Source organism: Propithecus coquereli, unplaced genomic scaffold, assembly GCF_000956105.1.
Source record: "Propithecus coquereli isolate 6110/MARCELLA unplaced genomic scaffold, Pcoq_1.0 Scaffold69, whole genome shotgun sequence".
Lineage (NCBI taxonomy): Eukaryota > Metazoa > Chordata > Mammalia > Primates > Indriidae > Propithecus > Propithecus coquereli.
In genome coordinates this window covers 5,701,258-5,724,887 of record NW_012152951.1, presented here as the reverse complement: position 1 = coordinate 5,724,887, position 23,630 = coordinate 5,701,258, and the positions used below count along the sequence as shown (strand labels likewise).

At 45.8% G+C, this 23,630-nt stretch overlaps 1 protein-coding gene across 2 annotated transcripts in view; it reads left to right on the top strand.

Moving 5' to 3' along the window:
• The first annotated feature begins 195 nt into the window (after positions 1-195).
• Positions 196-23,630, top strand: part of CAMK1D (calcium/calmodulin-dependent protein kinase ID) — a 313,071-nt gene continuing 289,636 nt past the window's right edge. Inside the window, exon 1 of one of the 2 annotated variants that reach the window (XM_012660919.1) lies at positions 196-364. In XM_012660919.1, coding sequence (XP_012516373.1) covers positions 273-364 — 92 coding nt within the window. In that variant the 5' untranslated portion in view covers positions 196-272. The remainder of the gene's footprint in view (positions 365-23,630) is intronic. The other variant, XM_012660920.1, reaches the window with a different exon arrangement.

The window sequence follows — 23,630 nt, the reverse complement described above, 5'->3', positions numbered from 1 at the left end:
GGGGGCGGGAGCGGGGCGGGCGGCGGAGGGAGGCAAGAAAGTAGCAGAAAGTGAGGCTGGCAGGCGGCGGCAAAGGAGCCGGCGAGCAGCCGCGGCAGGAAGTCTGTGCCCGAGACGAGCAGAAATAAGAGCCAGGGAGGGACCGCGGCGGCGAGAGCGAAAGAGGAAACTGCAGAGGAGGAAGCTGCCGCAGCCCCGCAGCCCCGCGCCCGCGCCGCGCCCCCGGCGCCCCCTCCCCAGCGCGCCCCCGGCCGCCCCGGCGCTCGTCGGCCATGGCCCGGGAGAACGGCGGGAGCAGCTCCTCCTGGAAGAAGCAGGCTGAAGACATCAAGAAGATCTTCGAGTTCAAGGAGACCCTCGGAACGTAAGTGGGGACCCGGGAGAGCGGGTGGAGGTGGCGCGGCGGGGGTAGCCCGGGCGGCTCCTGCTGCCACCAGCGTGGCTGCCACCGCGGCAGGAGCCTGGCCGGTCGCCGCGCCCTCATTGTCCAGTTCTCCGCTCTGCGGAGCCCCCCGCGCGCCCCCCTTGCGGGTCTGCGCCCCCCGGTGGGCGCCGCTCCCGGGCGGGGGAGGGGGCGGCTCTGCGCTTTCGGAGACCGGCCCACGCGGGCGGGCGACTTCCCACTTCCCCTGTCACCGCCGCCCTGTCCGCCGCGCTCTCGCCACGCGTGACCGTGGGCTGAGCATGGTGGCTGCTGCTTACTGGCCGTGCGCGTTTACTCGCAGTGTGCACGGGCGCACTGTGGCGCCGGGACGCGGTCACGGGAAAATGAGCCTCCACTCATTCCCATTTCTGTCCTTACATCATGCGTTCGCATCGAATTGACATCCGCGCGTACGAGGTGTAGGCAAGACTTCGGATGGCCGTGCGATCATGGAAGGGGACAATTTCGCAGTGTTCACGGTCACGTGTGGGCAGAGCCGCACCTGAGGGTCTGGACATTTCACCCAGGCTCAGCCGCACGCGCTGGGGTGCGTGTCCCCCTGGGAGGGTCTGTGACTGTCGCCGTACAGGCGGTGCTCTCCAGGACCGCATCTGGTCCGATGCTGATGGCTGCGTCTCAGAAGAGCAGAAATAATCAGAAGTCGATGGCACAGAATGCTCCAAGCATGTGCTGCTCAGCTCAGCTGCTGTTCCCTCTCTGCCCACGAGTTGGGTTTTGTTTTTGTTTTGGAGCGCCGCGGCAGAGGTGGGGAGGTTGATAGTGAAAGAGAACCAGGCGCTGCTGGATGCGTCTGAAGTTCAAGTGATTTTCTTCCCTCTATGATCACTGTCTGTTGTGGATCAGGGTCTTGTCAGTGTCCATAAAATCACACGCACACGTGCTGTATGAAATGAACATTTTGCAGGGGTTCATGGAGGTGTTGATTAGGCTGGGAAGAAGATCGGTGTGTTGTTGGCTGTTCTTCCCTCTTTCCTTCCTTTTGCTTGTTCTTGTGGTTGATTTGTTTTTCCAGAAGCACATTTTCAAACCTAGATTGTCTTCTGCCCCTGCCCAGGGTCCACTGCGCTGCCTTTGTTCTGTCATTTCCCCTCACCCCCAGCCGTGGATCTGCAGTGGGTGCCCCGGAGAGAAGTCATGGAGGTGGCATTCCCGGCCATGCTTCTGGCTCCCAGGAAAGCATGTGCTAAGGACTGGAATAGTGTTCCCTCACTATTGGTGCTGCCTTCCAGGGAGGGTACCAATTTGCTGCCTTTGTAGGAATGAAAACAGAAAAGGACTTAGCGTTTTAATAAAAAGGGGTTTGGGGCTGCATCTCAGTGCAGCCAGTTAAGGGGTTAGTTTTGGCCAAAACTTTAAAAAAATTGCCAGTGAGGTTTATTCGGGTTTGAAGGTGTGACTCTGAGATGCTCAAGTTACTAAGAAACAAGAAAGCACACCCTTTGCTTGTCATCTAGGGACTGGCTATGCAACCGTGGATGAGGGTGCTGAAGAGAGTGGAGTCCCAGCGTGTGTGTGTGTGTGTGTGTCTGTGTGTGTGTGTGTGTGTGTGTGTGTGTGTGTGTGTGTGTGTTCCTTTGCTTGGCTTAGCCCCGCCTGAGCCGCCTGCACCGGTCCCTCTGCCTGTAGGTGGACTGATGCAGCGTTCACCAACTGACTCCTGCTCCACAGGACGGCCCTGCAGCCGCACCTCTGCAGTGGCCGGGCTGCCAAGGCTGGGTGAGCTATGGCTCCATTGAGTGGCTCCTACCATAGCACGCTGTTTGGGGGTGACTGCGGGAGGCTTCCACCTCCGGAAGGCTGGGCATTTGCCTTCTGGTGTGGGAGTAGAGCTCTGGCAGAACTGCCTCTTGGACTCCAGCCACGTTCTCTGGGAGCTTTGGGTGTAGGTCTCTTCTAGGGTCCCAGAGCATTGCCTTCTGCCTTGGGAAGAATTCTTTGCAAAGAAACTTCCCACTGTAGTGCTGGCAGCGGACCTACAAGAATGAAAGACAAACAATGAAATGATCAAGATGTTTTCACCTGAATGACATAATAGTCATGCTAATCATAGGTGGTACTCTGAAATGTATACCAAGGACCAGCCATTATTCTACCTGCCGCGTGTATTAACTCACTTAAATCTTAGGGTAACCTTATGAGGTAGGTATTTACTATTATCCCCGATTTGTAGATAAGAAAACTCAGGCAACAGAGAGGTTAAGCGACCTGCCAAATGGTAGCTAGCTATTAAGTGATGGAGCTGATATTCAAAGGTGAGCAAAACAACTCTTGATTATCTACATGGGGTCGACACACTGTAGATTTCGTAATGGCAGATGCTTAATAATAATTGGACTTAACTTTGGTATTTGGAAGGCTAATTTTAATGTTATTGTAAAGAAAACATAATTATGGGATAACCTGTTATCTAAATATGTAAGCATTTCAAAGCTTTTGGATTGTTGCGATTTTGTCTCCTTGGACTTTCTAGAAGGGGTCCCACGTTCAGGATGTCTGCTTTGCCGTGGGCCAAGTGCAGCAACTGTGGCCTGCATATTAATATGGAGGTCACCTCTGCTCCCTTGGGGAGGGTTTCGAGTCTGGGCTCTTCTCTTGTTTGTAATGAAATGTAGCATAAGTCAAAGGCATCAGCAGTTAGCCTTCAAGTTCATTTCCAAAATACTCTGCAGTTCCAATCATTTCGTTCATCACACCTTCACCATCTGTCTTTCAGACCCTACTGCAGGAAAGCCCTGTAGGAAGCAAGGCTGTCAACTTACGGTGTTAAAATGCTTTTAAAATAAAGCCTGGTTATCCCCGAAGACAGGGAAGGGGGATAAAAATAAGGCATTGTAAAGGCCCAAGCAGAACTCAGTTTGCCAGGCGTCGTGATCTGATATTTGGCTTTTTTATCCAGGTGTCTTTCCTCACAGAGCAGAGCATTTACTGTTGGAAGCTATGGGGTCAGGTTACTGGGTCTGTGTGGTTCGAGGGGCCTTGCTGGAGGGTGGGAGTGGAAAATGAGATTGTGGCAACAAAAGACGGCACAAGGGAAAGGACCTGGCTTTGTGGTTTGGCGGGGCTGTGTCATGCACCTCTGAGTCAGGTCTTAGGAGGAAACCTTTTAAACTGCAGGCTTCAGTGTAGTCTCCTGTACAAGGGAATCCCAGAACCTAACCATGTCTCTGAGTAAGGTGGTAAGACTTAATTACTGTTTATTAATCAACAACGTGTTTGCAAATCCTTGGCACACTGTGAGAGCAAATAAATATTGTGTCACAGCAAATTAGGAGCGGTAAACATTTCTGTTGGCGTCTTCGCTAAGGCTTTTCAGGCCATCCCTACTGTAGCGATCTTTCCATGACTTCTGAAGCAAAAAAAACCCCTACAATTTGGAGAAGTATATGGGTGGGGAGAAAGCTTCAGAGCGGTGTCGTACCCCAGCCTCATGGAAGTCACGTCTGCAATTGCCAGGCTGTGAACTTCATGTGAATAGCACTTGGCACAGCATGGGACGGCTCTGCCATCCCAACCTACCTCCCTTCCCTGGAGCACAGAAAACGGCATGTCCTAGAAAACATGTCTTCATCTCCGCAGGGGATGAATATGTGTTTTTTATATAGACTGAGCATTTGGAGTTGAAGTCATTCCTGTCTGTAGCTTGGTGGACTGGGCATCGTGGAGGACCTGTGTCCCAGGTCTGGCTCAACCACGAAGGGCTTGTGTGGCCTGTGGGTCGCTTGGCCACTTGCCCACGTTGCCTTCTCCGTGTCTCAGCTTCCTCATCTCTAAAAATGAAGGGGAGCGAGGTGGACAGGGAAGACTAGATGATTCCCAAGTCCCCTTATAACCCGAAGGTTTGTGGCTCCCCTGCGTGAGGAGGGCCCTTGCTTTTGTTCGTTGGGGGCTTTTCTCCTGTGGCTGGCTGCAGCTCACTTCTGTGTCGAGGGACATTTTTGTGTCCATGCTAGTTGCAAAGTGGAAACAGCTCAGGACCGGCAGCCTGATCTCACTTAATGTCGATTGCAGTGGGTCTTTTTTTTTTTTTTTTCATTAACCGAGTGCCTGCCGGGTGCTGCTCTAGGAAGTGTATAAATAGAAACTTCTGCAGGTCAAGCACTGTCTTTCCCCATTCATCTCATACTTACATTACTTATTCCGAAATTGCTCAATAAATACACCTGTTGAGGACACAGATGATTGACTTTTCGGAAAGCCTAGATGGAAAACAGACTCAACTTTTCCTTTTTCGGTTGTGTGTGTGTGTGTGTGTGTGTGTGTGTGTGTGTGTGTGTGTATGGGTGTGCGCACACGTGTGTATGAGGGGGAGGAAATGCAAAGCCACTTGGGGTGGAATGCATATTTGGCTGGCTGGTTTCATAGTAGTTTTTCTGGGGTTACTCAGCCTTGGAGAGTCTGTGAGAAGCACTGTAAAAGAATATTACCAAGAGAAAAATAGAGGTGGGAAGCCCCTAGATTGCTACCCAAGGATATCCCGGCTGCAGTCTTTGTTAGGAGTTTGGATTCCTCAGTCTTCTTGTTTTGAGGCATGATATAAATTCAGCCTCTCATGCATTTAAAAATATCTGTTGAACACCTGCTGTGTTGTAGGCACCGGGAACATGGCAGCGAACAGACAGACAAGAGCGCCTGCTCTCCTAGAGCTACAGCAAACACGGAAGACGAAGAAGCAAGATGGAGAGTGTGTTATAGAACATGCACTCTGGGGAGAGACAGAAAGTGGGGAGCGAGGGTTTGTTGGGGTGGGGTGATGACAGGGCCTACCCTGAGAAGCTCGTATTTGAATGGAGATGAGCCGTGGGGCTCTCTGAACGTAGAATGTTCGAGTCAGAGGAAACAGTGATGGGGGAGCCTCTGCCAGGCTTTGTGAGGCCCAGCAACTTCTAGGAGGCCGTTGTGGCTGGAACTGCGTGTTCCAGGGGGCAGAGGCTGGGGGCTGAGATAGGAGAGGCACGGGGGGAGGTCAGGATCCAGGGGACAGGAACACAGAGTTGACCAGGGCCTTCTAGGCTGCAGCAAAGTCTTTGGCTCTTGCTGTAAGAGAAGGGGGGATCATTGGTGGAGGGTTTTGAGTAGAGGAGTGACTTGATCTGACTTGCGTTTTCATGATCCCTGTGGTTGCTGTGCTTAGAACAGACATCAGGCTCGAGGGCAGAAGCGGGAGAACAGTTAGGAGGCTGCTGCAGTCCCTGGGGAGGGCTATGGGGCTGTAGAATTGGGAAGTAGCTCTGGCGGTGACGAGAAGTGGTTAGATTCTGGCTATGCTTTGCGGGTAGAGCCAGTAGGAATTGCTGGTGGGTTGGATGTGGGGTGTGAGACTCTCCAAGGATTTGGGGCTGGAAGAACAGGACATTTGGAGGTTTGGTTTGGTTTCTCCAAGGGTTTTCTGAGCACCTGGTCTGTAGGCGCAGTGGGACTGCCCACGCCCTGGGAGGCTCTGGAAACAGTTTATGGGGCAAGCGCACAGCCTTTGGCTTCCGGACTCCCCTGGTGAGGGAATCCTACATTTTAAGGCGAAGTTCTAGAAAGGACTTTGAGCTACCTCCTCTTCTGTCACAAGTGGGAAAGTCTGTGACAGGCTGGAAATTTTAGCAGGAAGAACTGTTTAACTTTCTGTGAAAATGCTCATTTGTGCTTTTAGAATTATCAGTAGAAAGAGCTAGATCACTTTGACAGGCGAGTCTATAACCTATAACTCTCCCACTCGACTTGGGAATTTAAAGCTCAAAGAACATTCAGTGAGAAATAAACATTAGAACTCTCGCTACCCCTTTCTTCAACAGGATGTTTTATATTTGGAGAGAAAAAAGCCAAAAGTTTTTCTTGATTGAAAAAAGATAAATTCCAATGTCCTTATTGATTAGTAGAGAGGGACTGGGGAAGTGGGGCTTCTGGGTAGAGCTTGTTCCCAGAGAGGCTAATGATGACTGTGTCTCAAGTACAAATTTCTGGTTCAAACTCGGCAGCTTATTGGACAGTAATTAGGCTTGGCTGGTGCCAGGTGGACATTTGAGAGCTCTCGGGAGGATTTCAGGGGTTAACTTGTTGAGTTTTTCTTTGGCTGGGTCTCCATAAATCCCTTTAATCTTTCCTTTCCCCAAATAAATCTCCTTAAATCCCCTGCAATATCTCTCCTCTGCTTCTCCTCCTCTCTCCTCTGGGAGGGCTTAGGCTCAGGTCCAGCAGGGAATTGTCACATTACTGGTCAACTTGCCCGAGAGGGTGGCAGTCCCTGGACCTCACTCCTCTCTTCCTTATAGCATCTCAGGTTTCATGCGAATCCTCAGGGAGCCCAAAGCCCACTGGGGAGACATTTCTTTAATTAATGAAGGAGCTGCTTCTGAGTGGCCACCACAAAGCCTAGGGCCTGAGTCAACTGACCCCAGCTGCTTTTTTGATTGCAGATGGCCGGTTCAGTGCTTATGTGGTCCAGGAGGACATGCGGACTCGGGGAAAGATGCCAACAGGATCTTCTCGGTCCATGTTGGTCATGGCCTTAGACTTTCTGTGGTGTGGAGATCACTTTTTCTTTGGGTTAGTTTTTTATTAGATCTCACTTGATTTTTTTTAGGTTTATTATGCAACGCATTGATGATTCAGGCTCCAGTTAGACCAAGGGTAACCTTCAAATGGATCGGATAGGCCAAGTTCATCCCATGACAGACCAAGTTCATCCCATGTCTTCACCTATCGGCTGTGCATCTTGTGCTGTTTTCCTAGTATTTCAGCAGGACTCAAAAATTGGAGAGATTCTGCCTCTTGGTTAACACACCAAATCTTGAGGCTAAGACTTTAAGATGGCAGTTTACCAAGACTGGGTAGGGGAGAAATGACGTATAATAGGAAGGTAGTTCTAGTAGCCACTCATAGCTGTAGTCCCTGGATAGATTCCTTGATCTTTCTGAGCTAAGGGGGAGATAGAAAAGTTGCCGGCTTGTGGCATTGTTGTAAGGATTCAATGACATATATGAGGTGCCTGACACATAATTGGGATCGAATATATAGTAAGTGTCATCGGGCTATAATTGCCTGTAGCAGCTGTGGGGACCACCCTTGGATGTTCTGGGTCGGAGCCAGTGGAAAAGAATATTTCAGTATGTGTTGGAAATTGATTTTTGGAAGCTCTTGTTGTAAATAGGCAGGATGGTGCATATTTAACCTCCAAAAAAAATTGATTTAAGAGACCATAAACAATTCTTCACTCCGTGAGGGAAGAACAATTGCTGTTTTTCCCAGTCCAGTGAGTAGCTAAGAAGGTAGGCTCGGAGGTTACATGGATATGAGTTCAAATCCTGGGTCCGCTACTTCCTAGCTATATAGCTTTGGGCAAATTATTTCACTGTTCTTAACTTCGTGTGCTCATCTGTAAAACAGGGGTAACTCTAGGACCCGAACTGAGGATTGTGGTGGAGATTAAATGAAGGTGCATGAGAACCACTTAGAACAGAGCAGGACACGTGGGTACGTGCTCAGTAAATGCCAGCCCTCTGTCGTTAATGGGTCCCTGTTCCTCAGAGGCCATTTGCACAGATTTGGAAGGCACGTTCAGCCATTCAACATTTGCTCCCACCAGGTGGTGATTAGTTGATATAATGCTAGCATTACGCAGGAGATTCAGCCTGAAACCTCCTCTGGGCCAGCTCCCGTGCTGGAGTGACCTAGTTTGCCATATATCACAGGCTCAGCTTTGTGTCTTAGCACCTTTCCTGCACCCTGAGCCGATTTTTAAAAATCTGTCCCTCTCTATGTCAGTTCCGGCAAGAGCCTCTTCTGACAGCTGTGTCTTTCCTTTAGACTCAACATGCTGGAGGATCGCTTGGGTGTTTCTGCTTTGTTGCTTATTGGAAATAATGTTTTGATTTGATGACTCAAGTAACTTACTTACAACGTCTTACCATCATGGAGTTTTGTAGTTTAAAACCTATATGCACTGAATTAATTTTAACGTTAGAGTATTTAAAAATGGCAGCATGCATATGTATGTACCACAGAAGCATATGTAACCATTTATTTAGAATATCCTTATGGGGGACTTTTGGCTGGGAGGTTGGAGAAGATCTCAGAAGCTTTTAATTTCCCGGGTCACAGGATGTGAGTATAGCACTTGAGGAGCTGATTTCCAAATTGGGCATTATTTTTCATCTTGACCTGTCTGTTTTAGCCCTTTTGGTAGCCAAACTGTGTTCGCGGTCATGATTTATTGATACCTCTATAACAGGGTGAGCAGGGAAAGAAAAAGCCCCTCAAACAGAAAGCGGTCGATATTTCTGCTTGTTGAGAGGACCTTTCTCTGTCTTTCATGACCACAACACGGATCACTGGAATTGGTTTTACAATAAATTGGATTTGGTGCTGTAAATGGAATCCTAAAGATATCGTATTAAATAAAACTTCAGACAGTCCCTGCTTTTCAGGTGAGTCTTGCCTGCCTCCCTGCACAACTCTGTCGCCTCCCACTAAAGCCCAAAGTGTCATGAAAAGAAAAAGAAAAAAAAAAGACCCAAATCTTTGTTGCTTTAGATAATTTTTGGTTGGAAAGAAGAGAAGAAGCTGTACAAAGCCAGGAGGTCTTGCGGAGTGACCGTCAGGCCGGTGTCCCCTGCCCCCAAATGTCTTCCCATATATGGGCTGATACTTCCTTAACCTTGAAAAAAAAATGACTGCTTGAAATTTGCGTTAAAACTTACGAAGCTGTCAATACCTTGAAACAGGTTGAGAGACTGCCTGTCATTTACTGTGTTAGTGATTTTAAGGAAAGTACTTTTTCTCTAACACTTAATTGACATTTGAATGGGAGACAGAGGGGAGAAGAGGTAATTCTGGTCTTGGAACTTTGGGGAAGCTCAAATGGGTCTTGACTGGGGAGTTGAGGGCGGAGCGAGGTGAGAAAGAATTGAGGGCCAGGCCAGACTGTTAACACCACCGTAACTCAGCCATATCACGGACTCCACGATTAGGATCCTAGTGACCATGAAAAATTTCACTTCTGTAAGAAAATATGCCTCACATAACAGCAACAACAAAAACCTTTAAATGGACTTTTGGAACAGACCTTGCGTATCAGTTGCCGACAGCCCGTATTTGGCAATAATTGGTACAAGAATTATATACTATTTGGATTCTTTTTGCCTGTGTTAGCGTGGTCAGTAAAAATGGAGTTTGTGGTCCCAGTAATGATAAAAATAAAACAGTGTTGGCTTTTAATGGCCCTGTCAGCTCCTTTGACAACAGGGTTATATTATAATAATACATATCTCCTATTTGAGTGTTTTTTTTTTCTTTTTTAAAAATCGTGATAAAAAAATACATAAAATAAAATGTATCGTCTTGCCATTTTTATGTGTACAGTTCAGTGGCATTAAGTATATTCACGGTGTTGTGCAGCTGTCACCACCATCCGTCTCCAGAACTTTTTCATCATCCTAAACTGCACCTCTGTCCCGGTGAAACAAGAACTCCCTCTTCTCCCCTCCCCCAGCCCCTAGCAACCACCATTCTACTTTCTGTCTCTGAATGTGACCGCTCTAGAGGCCTTATATAAGTGAAATCATGCAATACAGTCATCCCTTGGTACCTTCGGGGGTTCGGTTCCAGGACGCCCCATACCGAAATTCACAGATGCTCAAGTCCGTTATATAAAATGGCATTATATATTTGCATATAACCTGCGCATCCTCCCACATACTTTAAATCATCTCTAGAGTACTTACGATGCCTAATACAATGCAAATGCTGTGTAAACAGTTGTTACACTGTATTGTTTAGGAAATAATGATGAGAAAAAAAGTCTGTGCATGTTGAACACTGATGCATTTTTTTTCCCCAAATATTTTGTATCCATGGTTGGGGGAATCCACGGATCCGGGGCGTGGGATAGGGAGGGCCGACTGTGTTTGTCCTTTTGTGTCTGGCCTATTTCACTAAACATAATGCCTTCAAGGTTCATCCCATGTCATAGCAGGTGTTTGAACTTCCTTCCTTTTTAAGGCGAATTGTATTCATTGTATGGACAGACCATATTTTGTTTATCCACTCATCTGTCAATGGACATGGGTTGCTTCTGCCTCTTGGCTCTTGGGAGTAATGCTGCTGTGAACATGGGTGCCCAGATCTCTTTTTTGAGACCCCGCTTTCAATTCTCCTGGCTATATACCCCGAAGTGGAATCGCTGGATCACGTGGTAATTCCGTTTAATTTTTTGAGGGCCCGCCATACTGTTTTCCATAGCCGCGTGGTGTTTTGCAGTTTGCAAAGTGGTTTTTGCATCTGTAATTCCTTCTGACTCTTCGCTGTGAGTGAGCAGCAGTTATTGCCCTCATTTGACAGATAAGAAAATGGAGGGTCAGGGAGGTTAAATGGCTTAGGGGAGCTGGTTGCTAAGTGGCAGGTGGAGAATGAGGAGTCCTTCCGTCGCAGTTCGGTGCTGTAGCTCCTCTGTCAAGGCGGCTAAGAAGCTAGTTAGTGGAGTCAGTGCAGTAGGGAACTACTGACTCATAATAAAAAGAAAAAGACCAAAACCTCTCCCTTATGTGGGTGGTAAGGAGGCCACAAGAGTCACTATGTGCTGTTAAACCCACCTGGGCTGATGTCAACTCCCCACGGTTTAGCAACCTACTTGCAAAATTCCTGAATTAGGTAGGCTCTTGGTGGGCTGCTAGGAGGTCGCTCCAACATACCACCGAAGGAAGCAGAGGCCAGGAGATCTGAGTTTTACTCTTAGCCCTGCCATTTAACACATTGACTGCCACACTAGAAAAAAAAATTGTGTTTTCCCTTGGGCCACAGTGTTTTATTAAAACAAAACGATCTTTTCTAACTCGTTATTTTTTATTGTTTTCTGTGCATGAGTTATATGCAGCGCAATCCATGTTTTCAGAATTAAATTGTCCATATTAATTGTAACAATAAGAACATCAACAAGTAAGATTTTCATGAACCAACTGCAGGGTTTTGCTTCATGAGGTCCCAGGCTCAGAACTAGCCTGAGTTAGATACAACTCGCATGGCAGTCAGTGTGTTAAGAACTGTGGAATTTTGGTTTTATTCTCTCCAAGTCTTGATTACTCTGTCAAATGGGGCTCATTATACCTGAATTACACCTGCTTACATTACAGAGTATTTATAAGTCTGGTGTGAGATATCCTATGTGTGCTGCTTGATATACATTTAATAGCAAGGCCTAATACAGACAGAAGAAGTATCAGGTTAAATAGATTAGAGCTTTAAAAGTATTTCTTTCTCATCAATGTTAGTATTATGAAACTTAGCTATCGTTACTTGAAACTTAGCTATCGTTTTTGGGCGGGCTTCCCCTAGAAGTTGGGTCATAGTTGACCTTGAATCTGAAAGTATCAATGCAAACCCCAGAGTTTCGTAGTATATTTTATCTGGCTCTATTCAGGTGTTGTTATGTTGTTTTCATTTTCAGTGTTTTAAGTGATTGCTACCTTAAGAAAAACTTTTAAAAAATGATTAAGCAACATGTCATCCTTGTAGAGAATTTGAAAAAGATGCAAAGGTATAAGGAAGGTGATAGAATCAAGAGTTGGCTGGATAGATCCTAAGCAGTCAGTGCTTTCAGGGGGTGGGAGAGCTCAGGAGAGACCCCAGAGGTCAGTGGTGTGGGTGGACCCATGGGGCTGGGGAGCTGTGGTTCTATACTAACGGGTATGGAGGTATTTCAATATTTTACCAACTGAGCCAGTGTGCAGGGGTTGAGAGTTGGCTATGGATAGAGGGGTGGCAGTCTTTGTTGTGCTCCATGGGTGTCAGATTTTAAGTATATCAGTATTTTGTGTTAGCTTGGCTGTGGTTCTGGTGGTGGTGGCATTGCTTGGGTTGTCATGGTCACCATCTCTACCCTCATGGCCACTTCTAAACACATCCCCAGAGTCAGCAGCGGGACAGATCCTGGCGCCAAGATGAGACCCGACTCCACAGACTTCCAGAGAGCTAATTATATATGTGAGAAAAAGGAGATAAAAAATATTCATATCCGAGTGTGGCTGCCGCTCCCTGGTTAGGGTAAGACACAGGAAGCAGGCTTCTCAGTTGCTTCGTGACATAAAATAAATACTGTTACACGCACAGTCCCGCCTTCTGCCAAACTGGGGACACCTGAAACCTTCAAGCCAACCCCTCTTTGGAACACAGTCTTCAGAATCCACTCATTCTTGCGACGAGAAGGTGAAATCTTTCTAGCTCAAGTGCAGATCACCTGGACCAGCTCTCTCATTTTGTGGGCTGTGACACAGGTGCATTGAGCTTCAGTGACCTGCTCGAGGTCCCAGGGTTAACCTCTACCACATCCAGACCTCTGGGCTTTGGCCAAGTCTCTTCCTGTTGTGTTATCTATAAGAATGTGGACAGTGAGTGTTAGGAAGCCCCGCGATAACAGCGTCAACGTAGTGGTGGTGACCGGAGAAGACGCAGTCTGGATCAGAGGGTGGCCCAGCCCAGCGATTGTGTCTACACTGCTTGATCCCTCGTGATTCACTCTGTAGTGTTGGGAAATGAGCTCCTGAGGATGTGCATGGAGAATTCAGAGACCGATTCCACCGTTTTTTGTTTTCTTGGTTTTAAATGTATCAGATATCATAGATTGAGAGTATACCCCATGCCAGGCAGTAAGGAAGTGTTGGTAAACAAAATAGGGTTTTTGTCCTCAGGGAATTTTTGGGGGGAGACAGGCGAGCAGGTAATTGCAATTCAGTGTGACGGCGGTGTAGTCAGGAGGTGCACAGTATGGAAGCTGAGGAGAGGGGCATCTTGTCGGAACAGGGGGCTCGGGGACAGTGAGCTGGGCTGTTGCCTAAGAAAGTTCCAAAAGTCAGAAGTTGGGGGAAAACAAGCACCACACATACTCACCATTAAATTGGTACTAATTGATCAACACTTAAGTGCACATATAGTAGTAACATTCATCGGGTGTCAGGCAGATGGGAGGAGGAGGGGATGGGTCTATTCACACCTAGTGGGTGCGGTGCACACCAGCTGGGGGATGGACATGCTTGTAGCTCTGACTCAGGCAGGGCAAAGGCAATATACATAACCTAAATATTTGTACCCCTGTAATATTCTAAAATTAAAAAAAAGTCAGAAGTTGGAATAACTTAGCATTCCTCAGGGAGTATTTAATGAGCTGCTATGTGCCAAAGAGAATGCTGGCTTCTGCGAGTAACATAAAGGAACGTATAGTTTAAAAAATAATAGCAAACGTGTATCGAGCACTTACCGGGTGCTACATACTGTGGCAAGTACAGGACAGTGATGTGCCGTGTGACAATGCTTCGGTCAGTGATATCCAGAGGGCATATAGGACGGTGGTCCTGTAAGATTATAATTGAGCCGAAGAATTCCTATTGCTTGGTGACATTGTAGCCGTCATAATGTCGTAGTGCGACTGATCGCTCGCGTGTCTGTGGTGATGCTGGTGGAGGCACACCAGTCGTACAAAACCAGAGCACATCAAATTATGCACAGTACGTACTTGATAATGAACGACTGTTCCTGGTTTATGCATTTACTAGACTATACTTTTTATCGTTATTTTACAGTGTACTCATTCTGTTTATTTAAGAAAAAAGTTAAAACAACCTCAGGCAGGTCCTTCAGGAGCTATTCCAGAAGATAAGGATATAAAGAAAGAAACTATTTTTGTCCAGCTGTAAAATGTGTTTCTGTTTTAAGCTAAATGTTAACTACAAAACAGTCAAGAAGTTAAAAAAATAAGTTTATAAAGTAGAAATGTTACAATAAGCTGAAGTTAATTTATTATTGAAAAAAGGAAAAAATATTTTGAATAAATGCAGTGTAGCCTGAGTGCCCAGTGTTGATGAAGGCGACAGCAGTGTACAGTAATGGCCCAGCCTGGGCCTTCCCATTCACTCAGCCTCACTCTCCCACCCAGAGCAACTTCCGGTCCTGCAAGCTCCATTCATGGTATGTGCCCTACATAGGGGTACCATTTTTTACCTTTTATACCATACTTTTACTGTACCTTTTCTTTGTTTAGATATATTTAGATACACAAATTCTTACCTTTGTGTTACAGTGTGGTACAGATTTGTAGCATGGATCAACGGGCTGTACCATTACAGGTTAGGTGTGTAGCAGACCATAGCATCTAGGTTTGTGTGAGTACATGCTACAGTTGTTTGCACAATGACAAAATTGCCTAACGATGCATTTCTTAGAACGTGTCCACATCATTAAGTGACATGTGATTGTATTTTACGTGAATTTTCCTGTTAAATCCTCATAGCAGTTCAGTAAAATAGATACTGTTGTTACCACCATTTTGAGAAAATTTGACATGTACCCATATCCCAGCTGTGCAGAGCAGCAATTGGTAAGTGATATGAACGTGGCGTGAAGTGTTTTAGGGGTTCATAGTGGGTGGAAGTAATTTTTAACAGAATAGATGAAGGTGAATTGTGAGAGCTGGTAACTGAGTTGTTTTTCTGATAGAACTTCTTAAGTGATCCACTTCCGGGATGGCCATCATGTATCCATTTAACAAATGTTTGTTGAGCGCTTGCATAGGGCCGTTGCTGAGCCAATGGGGGCTTCAGTGGCAGATGAGAGACGTGGTCCCCTTCTTCCAATCTCAGTGTCCTTGCTCACATAGCGTCTCCTGTTTCCAGAGCCTGCCCACTGATTCTTCAGGGCCAACTTAAGTCTGATCCCCGCCATCAAGTGTCCCCAGACCCTACGGCCCACCTCGGGCCTCTCTGCCTTTATTCCTTCAACCTTAGATACATATTCTTGAGGGTCCCTTGTTCTCTGTTTTTCTTTTGTGACTGTTTTCCCCTCCGATGCGACTGAAAGCTGCATCAGAGCAAGAGATGTTTTCTTGCACGTGCTGTCTTACACATGATTTCCCCAAATACCTAGCACGCTGAGTAATGGATGGCGAGTTTGTTTAGTTCCGTTTAAAAAAATCCCGAGCACTGGAATTGTCTCCGCGGTGGCTTAGGGAGCTTGCTTTTCTAAATGTTTTTGTTACTGATAAGTTCTTGAGAACGTTCCCCCCATATTTTCTTTCTCTGGTTTTCGTCTCTCTAAATTGTCGCCCGTTTTCCAAGTGAGGATTACTCACTGCGTGCATTAGCTGTGGCGAGTTTCTACTCTGTGGGGCTTTGTCTTGTCCTCCCCCTGCGTCCTCATGGGCCCTTTCTCTGGGCTGCCGTTGGGGCTGTGCTCGGAGAAAGCAATGAGTTGCAAGAGAAATGTCACCGGGATGTGGATTTAGCGCTGCTGTTGCTCCGAAATAGATTCTTCCTCAATAATATGACCCACAGCTGAATATAAATGACATTCAGCTTATTACACACTTCTCTTAGTTGGGTAGCCAAGGCTGGCTGTGTCCTAGGGTGTCCTGTGAACACTGTTATTCTATTATTTTCTGTTTTGGAGTTTCCTCCTTTCAAACATGGCTTGTTGCAGTCTTGAGATTATTCATGGAAGCCATGTGTATTTGGCTTTTTTCATTCTTTTATGCTCACAAATTGGGCCATTGAAGAGTTCTGTGACTTCGTCTGTGTGCCGATTTGTCTAGGACTAGAGGGTGCTACTTTGGCTTGCATTATTTTTCTTCAGAAGATGTGATATCTGTGGAACTGAAGGTGGGATGAGAAATTTCTGGACGTTTACAGTTAGTACCTCTTGATGTTTCTTTCCTTCGAAATCGAACACATCTTTGTCTCGAAGTCCCAGACTCATGGACTCTGAAGTAAAAGTTGTCCTTGCTCTTGGGACCTGGGCCAGACGCAGTATCCCTTTTGCCGACATCTGTTTTCTGTGTGTACCAGGTTTTCTGAGGAGGTTGCCAGGGCTGGTGTTCGTGGGAAGGTGTGGAGGTGGTTTGATAAAGAATAATGCAGCCACCGGTATTTGAATATCTGCCACTGCCAGCCACTTCCCCAGACACTTGACCACTTGACGGGTCATTTAATCCGTCCACAGCCCTGTGCATTAAGTATTGACAGGTGAGAACTGACTGGCCTCGGGTCACGTGACTAATTGGAATAAGTCACAGGGCAGGGATTTGAACTTAGATCTGAAGAAGCTTCTGGAAGGCTCACAGCTGACTCACTCAGGGCAGACTTCTCCAGAACAGGCTTCACGCCTCCTCCAGGTGTGTCCTGGGCAGCTCTGCACTGGTGTGGTCTATGGGTGGCGGCAGGGGGACTTGTGCTGCTAGTATTGAGCGTCCAGAGCTTCACCTGCCACCCTTGCCCTTGGCCGTGGGCCTGAGCTGGAAGTTCCGTGCAGCTCAGTCTGCAGGTGAGGATGCTGGGAATCCTCCTCCTGCTTCCCTGTCGTCAGGAACCTCTGGCTGAGAACGGAATGGGCCAAGTACCCATTTTATCGGTCAAGAATACATTTTGTTACTCGTTGCTATTTCCATCCTGGCAAATAAAGAAAATAATTTTTAAAACATCCAGAGAACCCTAAGATTTCTAATCAGACCATTGGCGAACAAAACAAAACAAATAAATAAGAAACTGCAGTGCGCATCCCGGGGTTTTGGCAACCAAAATGTAGTATTTTCTGGAAATGAAAAAAATATACATCTTTATAGCTTAGATGTCCGTTGGCACAAGGTCATGGAAAATTCACTCCAGATATCCAGAAATTCAGACAAAGTCTAGTTTATTTTCTCAAATGGCAGGAGTATTTCTTCTTCGTCCCTTTTGTATGAGCTGTTTAGCTGGTCGCTTACGGCAAGTGAGTGACCAGGACAACTATTCTTTGACTCAGATCCCAGTGCTCTCCCTCGCTTAAGGTTTTTTTTGTTGTTGTTATTGTTTCTACATCATTGCTCTGTTCACACTAAAATAAGTGTTTTTCTTTTATTGTTACAACATAGTATAAATATTATTCGAAAGTTTATTAGATCACATTAACTTTTTCTCAGGGCTTGTTAATTTTAAAAAGTCCTCGTAAGATGTGTAATAAAGGACTCATCAGATATTATGCACCTCAAGGGGTTTCTTTGTATTTTCAATAATTGGAAAACACTGGGAGATCCCCAATAGGAAAATTTAAAAAATTTCAACACCCACTCTATGAAGAAAAATCTTCCAGTATGATATGCGAAGTTATTTATCGTTTCTATTTAGGATATGTTTGGAAATCTCTGTTGTTTTCGTGATTTGTGATACAAGATGACATTTTTCCTGTTATCACAGGCAACTTTGTAGCAATAAGCAGCAGTTAAAAACTGCACCTTGCTTTGAGTTAACATCCAGAGTTGTTAGGAACCAAGGCGTTGTACATTTCAGTTTGAGATTCAGATTTTGCACACGTTAGTTCTGGAGAAGCACCCAACACACGTGGCAGAGCGCCCAGGCCATTCCACATGCTGGGGGGTCTCATTCCTCGGGAGTTCAGTGTGATCTCTGGGGACTGAGACACGGATCCCTTCTGGGGCCAGCTCCATGGGGTTCGACCCGCACAGCTGCACGGGGGTCTCTTGTGCGAAGGGTCCCGTGCTTCATCTGATGTCCTGCTCTCTCCATCCTGAAATGCTTATTAGTACATTTTGGACAAGGGTACCCCCGTTTTCATTTTGCACTGGGCCCCCCAAATCAGGTACCTGGTCCCGATCCCTTTTCATTATAAAACTGTCCTCTCCCCTCCTTTCAGCTTCATATCAAAGGCATTTTAGTGACTGACTAAAATTTTCTTAGGGTTAGTGGTCAAAAAAGTCCACCGAACACTAGAGTTTATTGGATACTTGGAGGAGTCTTCTCTTGTGAGAGCTCTACCCAGGTATGAGCATGTATTTTTTTTTTAGTGTATCGAAAATATCTCTGCGGCATTATTTTGCAAAAATTTGAGGTGTTCCTAGAATGCTGTGACCTGCAGGCTTTCTTAGCTAGTGGGTGTTATGAGTAGATCTGGTCTCTGGGTGGATGCACACTGTCTAGGCCTGAATCTCAGCTTTGCTATTTACCAGACATCTGTGTGCATAATGCTGCAGCTCCATTTGTAATTCATAAAATGAGGATAATAATAGTATACATTGTATAGGGTTGTGATGAGGTTTCCATGAGATAAAACGTGTGAAGTTTTTTTGTTTGTTGCTTGGTTGTTTAATGCCTGGTGTTTATTAAGTGCTCAATAAAGGTTAGCTACAATCACTTAATTTTGGGCCAACTTTTGATATTCAGATTCATGGCCAAATATGGTACCTGTAACTCCTGGCTAGCTATCTTTCAAAAATGTGATATAAAGTAGGTAGATCAGTGTAACTCCTTTAGGAGAGCTTAAAAAACAAAGGGGGTGTTGTTTTGAGATGTCATCTTTGCGTATGAAGGGGCCGGGGTTGCTAACTAATAATTATTAGTATTTTCTATGGTATTTTCTAGTATTTTCTATGAGGTCCAGCAGAGCTAGAAAAAAAGACATTTGCTTATGTGTTTTCCTCTCTCCTCTGATGTTTACAATTCATGGGCCGTGTACCTTGAGCGTCTGGGGGCTCTCTTTGCAAGAAGGGCTGGCAGAGGGTGCAGGTGAAAAATACGTGAATGTTTGGCCTGGCTAAGTATATCTAGGTGGAAACGGAGGAAAGCGGAGGCATCTCTGATTGAGCATGAGGTGAAACCCTTTTTTCCTTAGATCTGGATCTTGCAGAGCAATTATTGTGATACCGTTTCAGCTTCCAATTAAGAGGATCGATGACTTTAAATATGAGAGAAGAGGTTTGCAATGCTGTAAGGAATCGGTCGCGCTTGTAGCCTATTTTATGTAATAATTGTTCAGATTGACAACAGAAAGGAGGCTAGAAAAAAATCCCTCCTTTTATGAAGCAGAGGACGTAATGGCTGTTTGGTTTTTGTGATTGTTGCCCTTATAAAATGGAATGATGTTGCCACCCGAGTCAATATATGTTTAAGAGCATCTCTCAACTAATTAAGGCTCACATATTCAGTAATGATATAATTGGCTAGTTGGCCCTTTATCCATTTCTTTCGAGTTCAAATGAACGGTTTGAGGTCCGGATGAAAACAATGAGAAGTATATGTCTCTGTGAAGTAGCTCGTGCATTTTATGAATCTCTTCCGTTTTGAGTTATTTGAAAGCCTTCCTTTTCTCTTTATTAGAAGTAAAAAAGGAGGTTGACGTGAAAAGAAGAACTGGCTGTGCCTTGAAAATAATAATAAAAGAAGGTCAGTTTTGTACATACATCGAGTGCTAACAATGGGCCCAGCACCCTATGAAGTTGCAGAATGAATAATGCTCCTTCCTGGGGTTAGGTCACAGCTAACCCTAGGATTTGGGCAATTGAATTTGAATCCCATGAAGAGAAATCTTGGGTAGCGTTTCTTAAAAAATGGAAGTTAGGATGAACCAGAAAAACATTAGGCTTTATTGTGTTACATAACATTTCTTTCTTTTTTTTTCTTAGAGATGGGGTCTTGCTCTGTCACCCAGGCTAGAGTGCAGTGGTGCGCTCATAGCTTACTGCAGCCTGGAACTCCTGGCTCAGGGGATCCTCCTGCCTCAGCCTCCTGAGTAGCTGGGACTACAGGCATGAGCCATCGCATCCGGCATGTCATTTCTGAAGTTCCTTTGGTAACCAGGCTTAGCAGAGGGGATGCATGATCCAATCCTCGCTTTGCTTTGGGCAGCTATGCAGACACTTTGGACTTGCAAATTTCAGAATTTGGAGTCTGGAGAGGGCCTTGTGAACATCTTGTTCTTGATCAGGTTAAGAATCAGCAGAGGCCTGTGTGGTCCTAGGGTGAGCTGGGTGCCGTCCCTGAAACCACACAGCAAGTGGGTGGCAGATTCAATCCACATTCTCTGAGTTTTTCTGTGCAGGGTACTTCCATTGTTGCCAGGGATTTCAGATGCTGAACTTCTTTAGGGGACAGAAATGCACTTAGATTCTTCTTTGTCATGAGTGAAATTATTTAAATCTTTCTTCTTTTTGTCCTGTTCTTGGTGGTTTTTCACCAGCCCATTCGGGGAGGTAGTTCAGTGTAGTCGCTGGGAGTCCCTGTCTTAGGCTGTTCTGAGAATGACATGAACTAACAGAAGTGACGTTCTCAGCACCACGGCTGTCCCAGAACAGGCGCTCAGTCCGTCAGCCCTGACTGTCGGGAGCTGCTTGCCATGGTCCCTGGCCTTCCCGTCCAAGGGGACTGGTTTTCCTTCTGGACACCATGTTTAGGGGGAACCTCTATCTGCTACATGATTATATGGTTTATTGTTGTTGCTTGATGATTTTTAGTTGTTGATTAGTGGCTTATATTATGAAATATCTGTGTGTGCACGTACGTGTGTGTGTCCTACTTTCAGACAATTGACATTTTATACTGGCTTAATTCAGTTTTGTGGTGTCTGTTAGAAAGTCCACGGTTCAGCTAAGCTCAGCACCAGGAACATGAGAGGTGCCCAGGCCATGATTATGGAATGACCCCAACTGAGCAAAAAATAAATAAATAAATAAAACCACTACGAAGTGGATGAAGCCCCTGTAGGGGGGTCAGAGATCACCTCCAACCCCCTTGAGCTCTTAGGTGAGGTCTTTGAATGGATCTAGAAGCAAATTGACAGCAGGCAAGTGAACGAGAGAAAAACGCACACATTTTACTCATTTTACACGTACGTGGGGATGCTCACAAGAGAATGACGTCCAAAGAAGCAGCCAAGGCAAGATGCTTTTATACTTTTCAGACAAACAATAAATTTGAGAAGAAATGACAGGACCAAGTAAATCTGAGTGGGGTGGTCAATTTTCTAGGGGAGTCACTAGGAGATATGTGGGGATATAGAACTAGTGGGAGGCAAGGGTCCCTCGTTAAGTGTGTTTATTTAGGTGCATTGCAGCTCCCAGGTCCCTGGTGCTGAGGGCTGTTTCCCTGCTCTGTGTGGAGAGGGCCCTCCCGGAGGAATCTTCATGGCTTGCTGCCTGCAGGAGACGACATCTCAGCTTGCCCTTTGTGAAACTATTAGTGCAATTTCTCCAGTGTTTGCAACGTGAAATAAGCAATAGACCAACCCGGCGTATTTGGGAATGGCACCGCTTCACTCCTTAACGATGTTCCGATTTTTTTTCACGTGACCAGTTATAGAGCAAGGGTCTCTCATTTCTTCCTGCTTGCCAACATGCTACTAACCTTTTGGAGACAGGAACTTTTGTGAGGTGCCTATTAATTTTCACAGCCAGGAGAATATATTGTCTTTCGACTCATTCTCAAGTTTTCCTAAGAAGACAATGCAAATTGCTCAGAATTGATTGCACAGTCTGAGTTCTCTGGCGGTTGTGGTGAGGCGCACTGCATTCACCTTGGAAGTCTGGGCTGTCTTCACTGTCTTGTTAATTGGAAGATTCCAGATGTGCCAATTAGCCTGCACCAGGAGCATGTTAAATCGGTGGAAATGATTAGTCCGGCAGTGCTGTTGCCTGGTTAGTTTTCAGGTGACTTGGGGATATAAAGTAGGAGTAAGACTTTTTAAAAGAAAAAAACTGTTTTTTTATATTCTTATGACACTTTTGACAACCGGTGTGTGGGTTTTTCCACACCAGCCAATTCTCCGACTCTCCAGACACCCTCTGCGTGTCCTGCGGTTCAATTCTGACACTGATTAGCTGTAGTCAGCGCAGACCCCTCAGTCCCGCAAGACTGTCCCCACTTCAGACAACACTCACAAGCCCCAGGCTGCGTCCTGTGCTTCTGATCAACTGGCTATAATTTGGGGGTTCTCAGGGCCCCATCTTCGAGTTTGATAATTTGCTGTGATGGCTCATAGAACTCAGGGAAACACATTTACCAGTTTCTTATAACAGATGTGAAAGAGGATACAGGTGAACAGCCAGATGAAGAGGTCCACAGGGTCTGGAAGGGTCCCGAGCGCAGGGCCATTTGTCCCCGTGGAGTTGGGGAGGCGCCACCCTGCTGGCACGTGGGTGTGTTCACCAACCCCGAAGCTCTCTGAACCCCATCATGCAGGGTTTTTAATGAAGTTGCCGTTACATAGGCCTGATTGATTAAGTCTCTGGCCATTGGTGATCGACTCGATCAACGGTCCCCCTCCCCTCCCTGGAGGATTGGGGCCGGGGCCGAGAGTTCCAATCCTCATCTCGTGATTGATTCCTCTGGCAACGAGCCCCCATCCTGAAGCTGTCTGGGAGCCGCCAGTCATCATTCCAAGGATCTTAGAGACTCGTGTCAAAACTGGGGACTAAGATCAAATATCATAAGAAAAGATGCTCACTCCTGTCACTCAGGAACTTACAGGATTTAGAAGCTCTGTGCCAGGAACCAAGGACAGAAGACAAGTATATATTAATATTTATTATACCACATGTTTAGTTCATTGGCTTTTGTCCTCACTGTATAGCAAAATGACATAATCAAATAATGTCATTTTGTTCAACATCATTTCATAATAACATTGATGGAAAGAATTGGTTTTGTTATATGTGATTTTGCTTAAAGTTTCAGTTTCCAAGAATCTATGGACGTCGTTAAGTGAGGACTTAATGGTACCACCATTCAAGGAAAACAGGCAAGCAGGAGCTAATATTTGGCATTTAGCAGTAAAAACCATGTTTTAGAATGTGTTCCAAGTCTCTCACTGTATAATAAGCCCCATCTGCACCTTTTATCTCTGCCATATCCTGTAGTGATGATGTGTGTCAAATCCTTGGGGTAGGCATTTATTTATTTGTTTATACTAGACCTTCTGGATGAGCCTGACACACCTTCTCGTAACTTACATAGGATCTTGCACGTGAAATGCTTAGAAATGAAAGGTACAATGGTCCGTTTACCAGCATACTTAGGCACAAAAATACTAATATTGTTTAGAAAGATTTTTAGCCACAAAAGTTTGAAAACCAGAAGTTAGAATGGACAACCCCACTTCCTGAACGGTGTAGTTAAAACGTACTACGACTACCAGTAATAATAACACCTGCTGTATTCCTTCCAGGCACTTTGTGAGTAATATATCATTTAATCTTCCCAACATTCCTGCAAGATGGTAGTGTCTTTGGTTGGTTTGTTTGAGTTTTACTGTTGGTGCATAGTGGATCTTGTCCAAGATTGCACAACTAGTCATGGAAAGATCTGGGATTTGAAGCCAGGGCTTTTAAAGTCCAGATGTTTCCCCTGCACCTCTGTATGTGTATCTCGGCTAACCAAGATATTTCTCCAACATAATT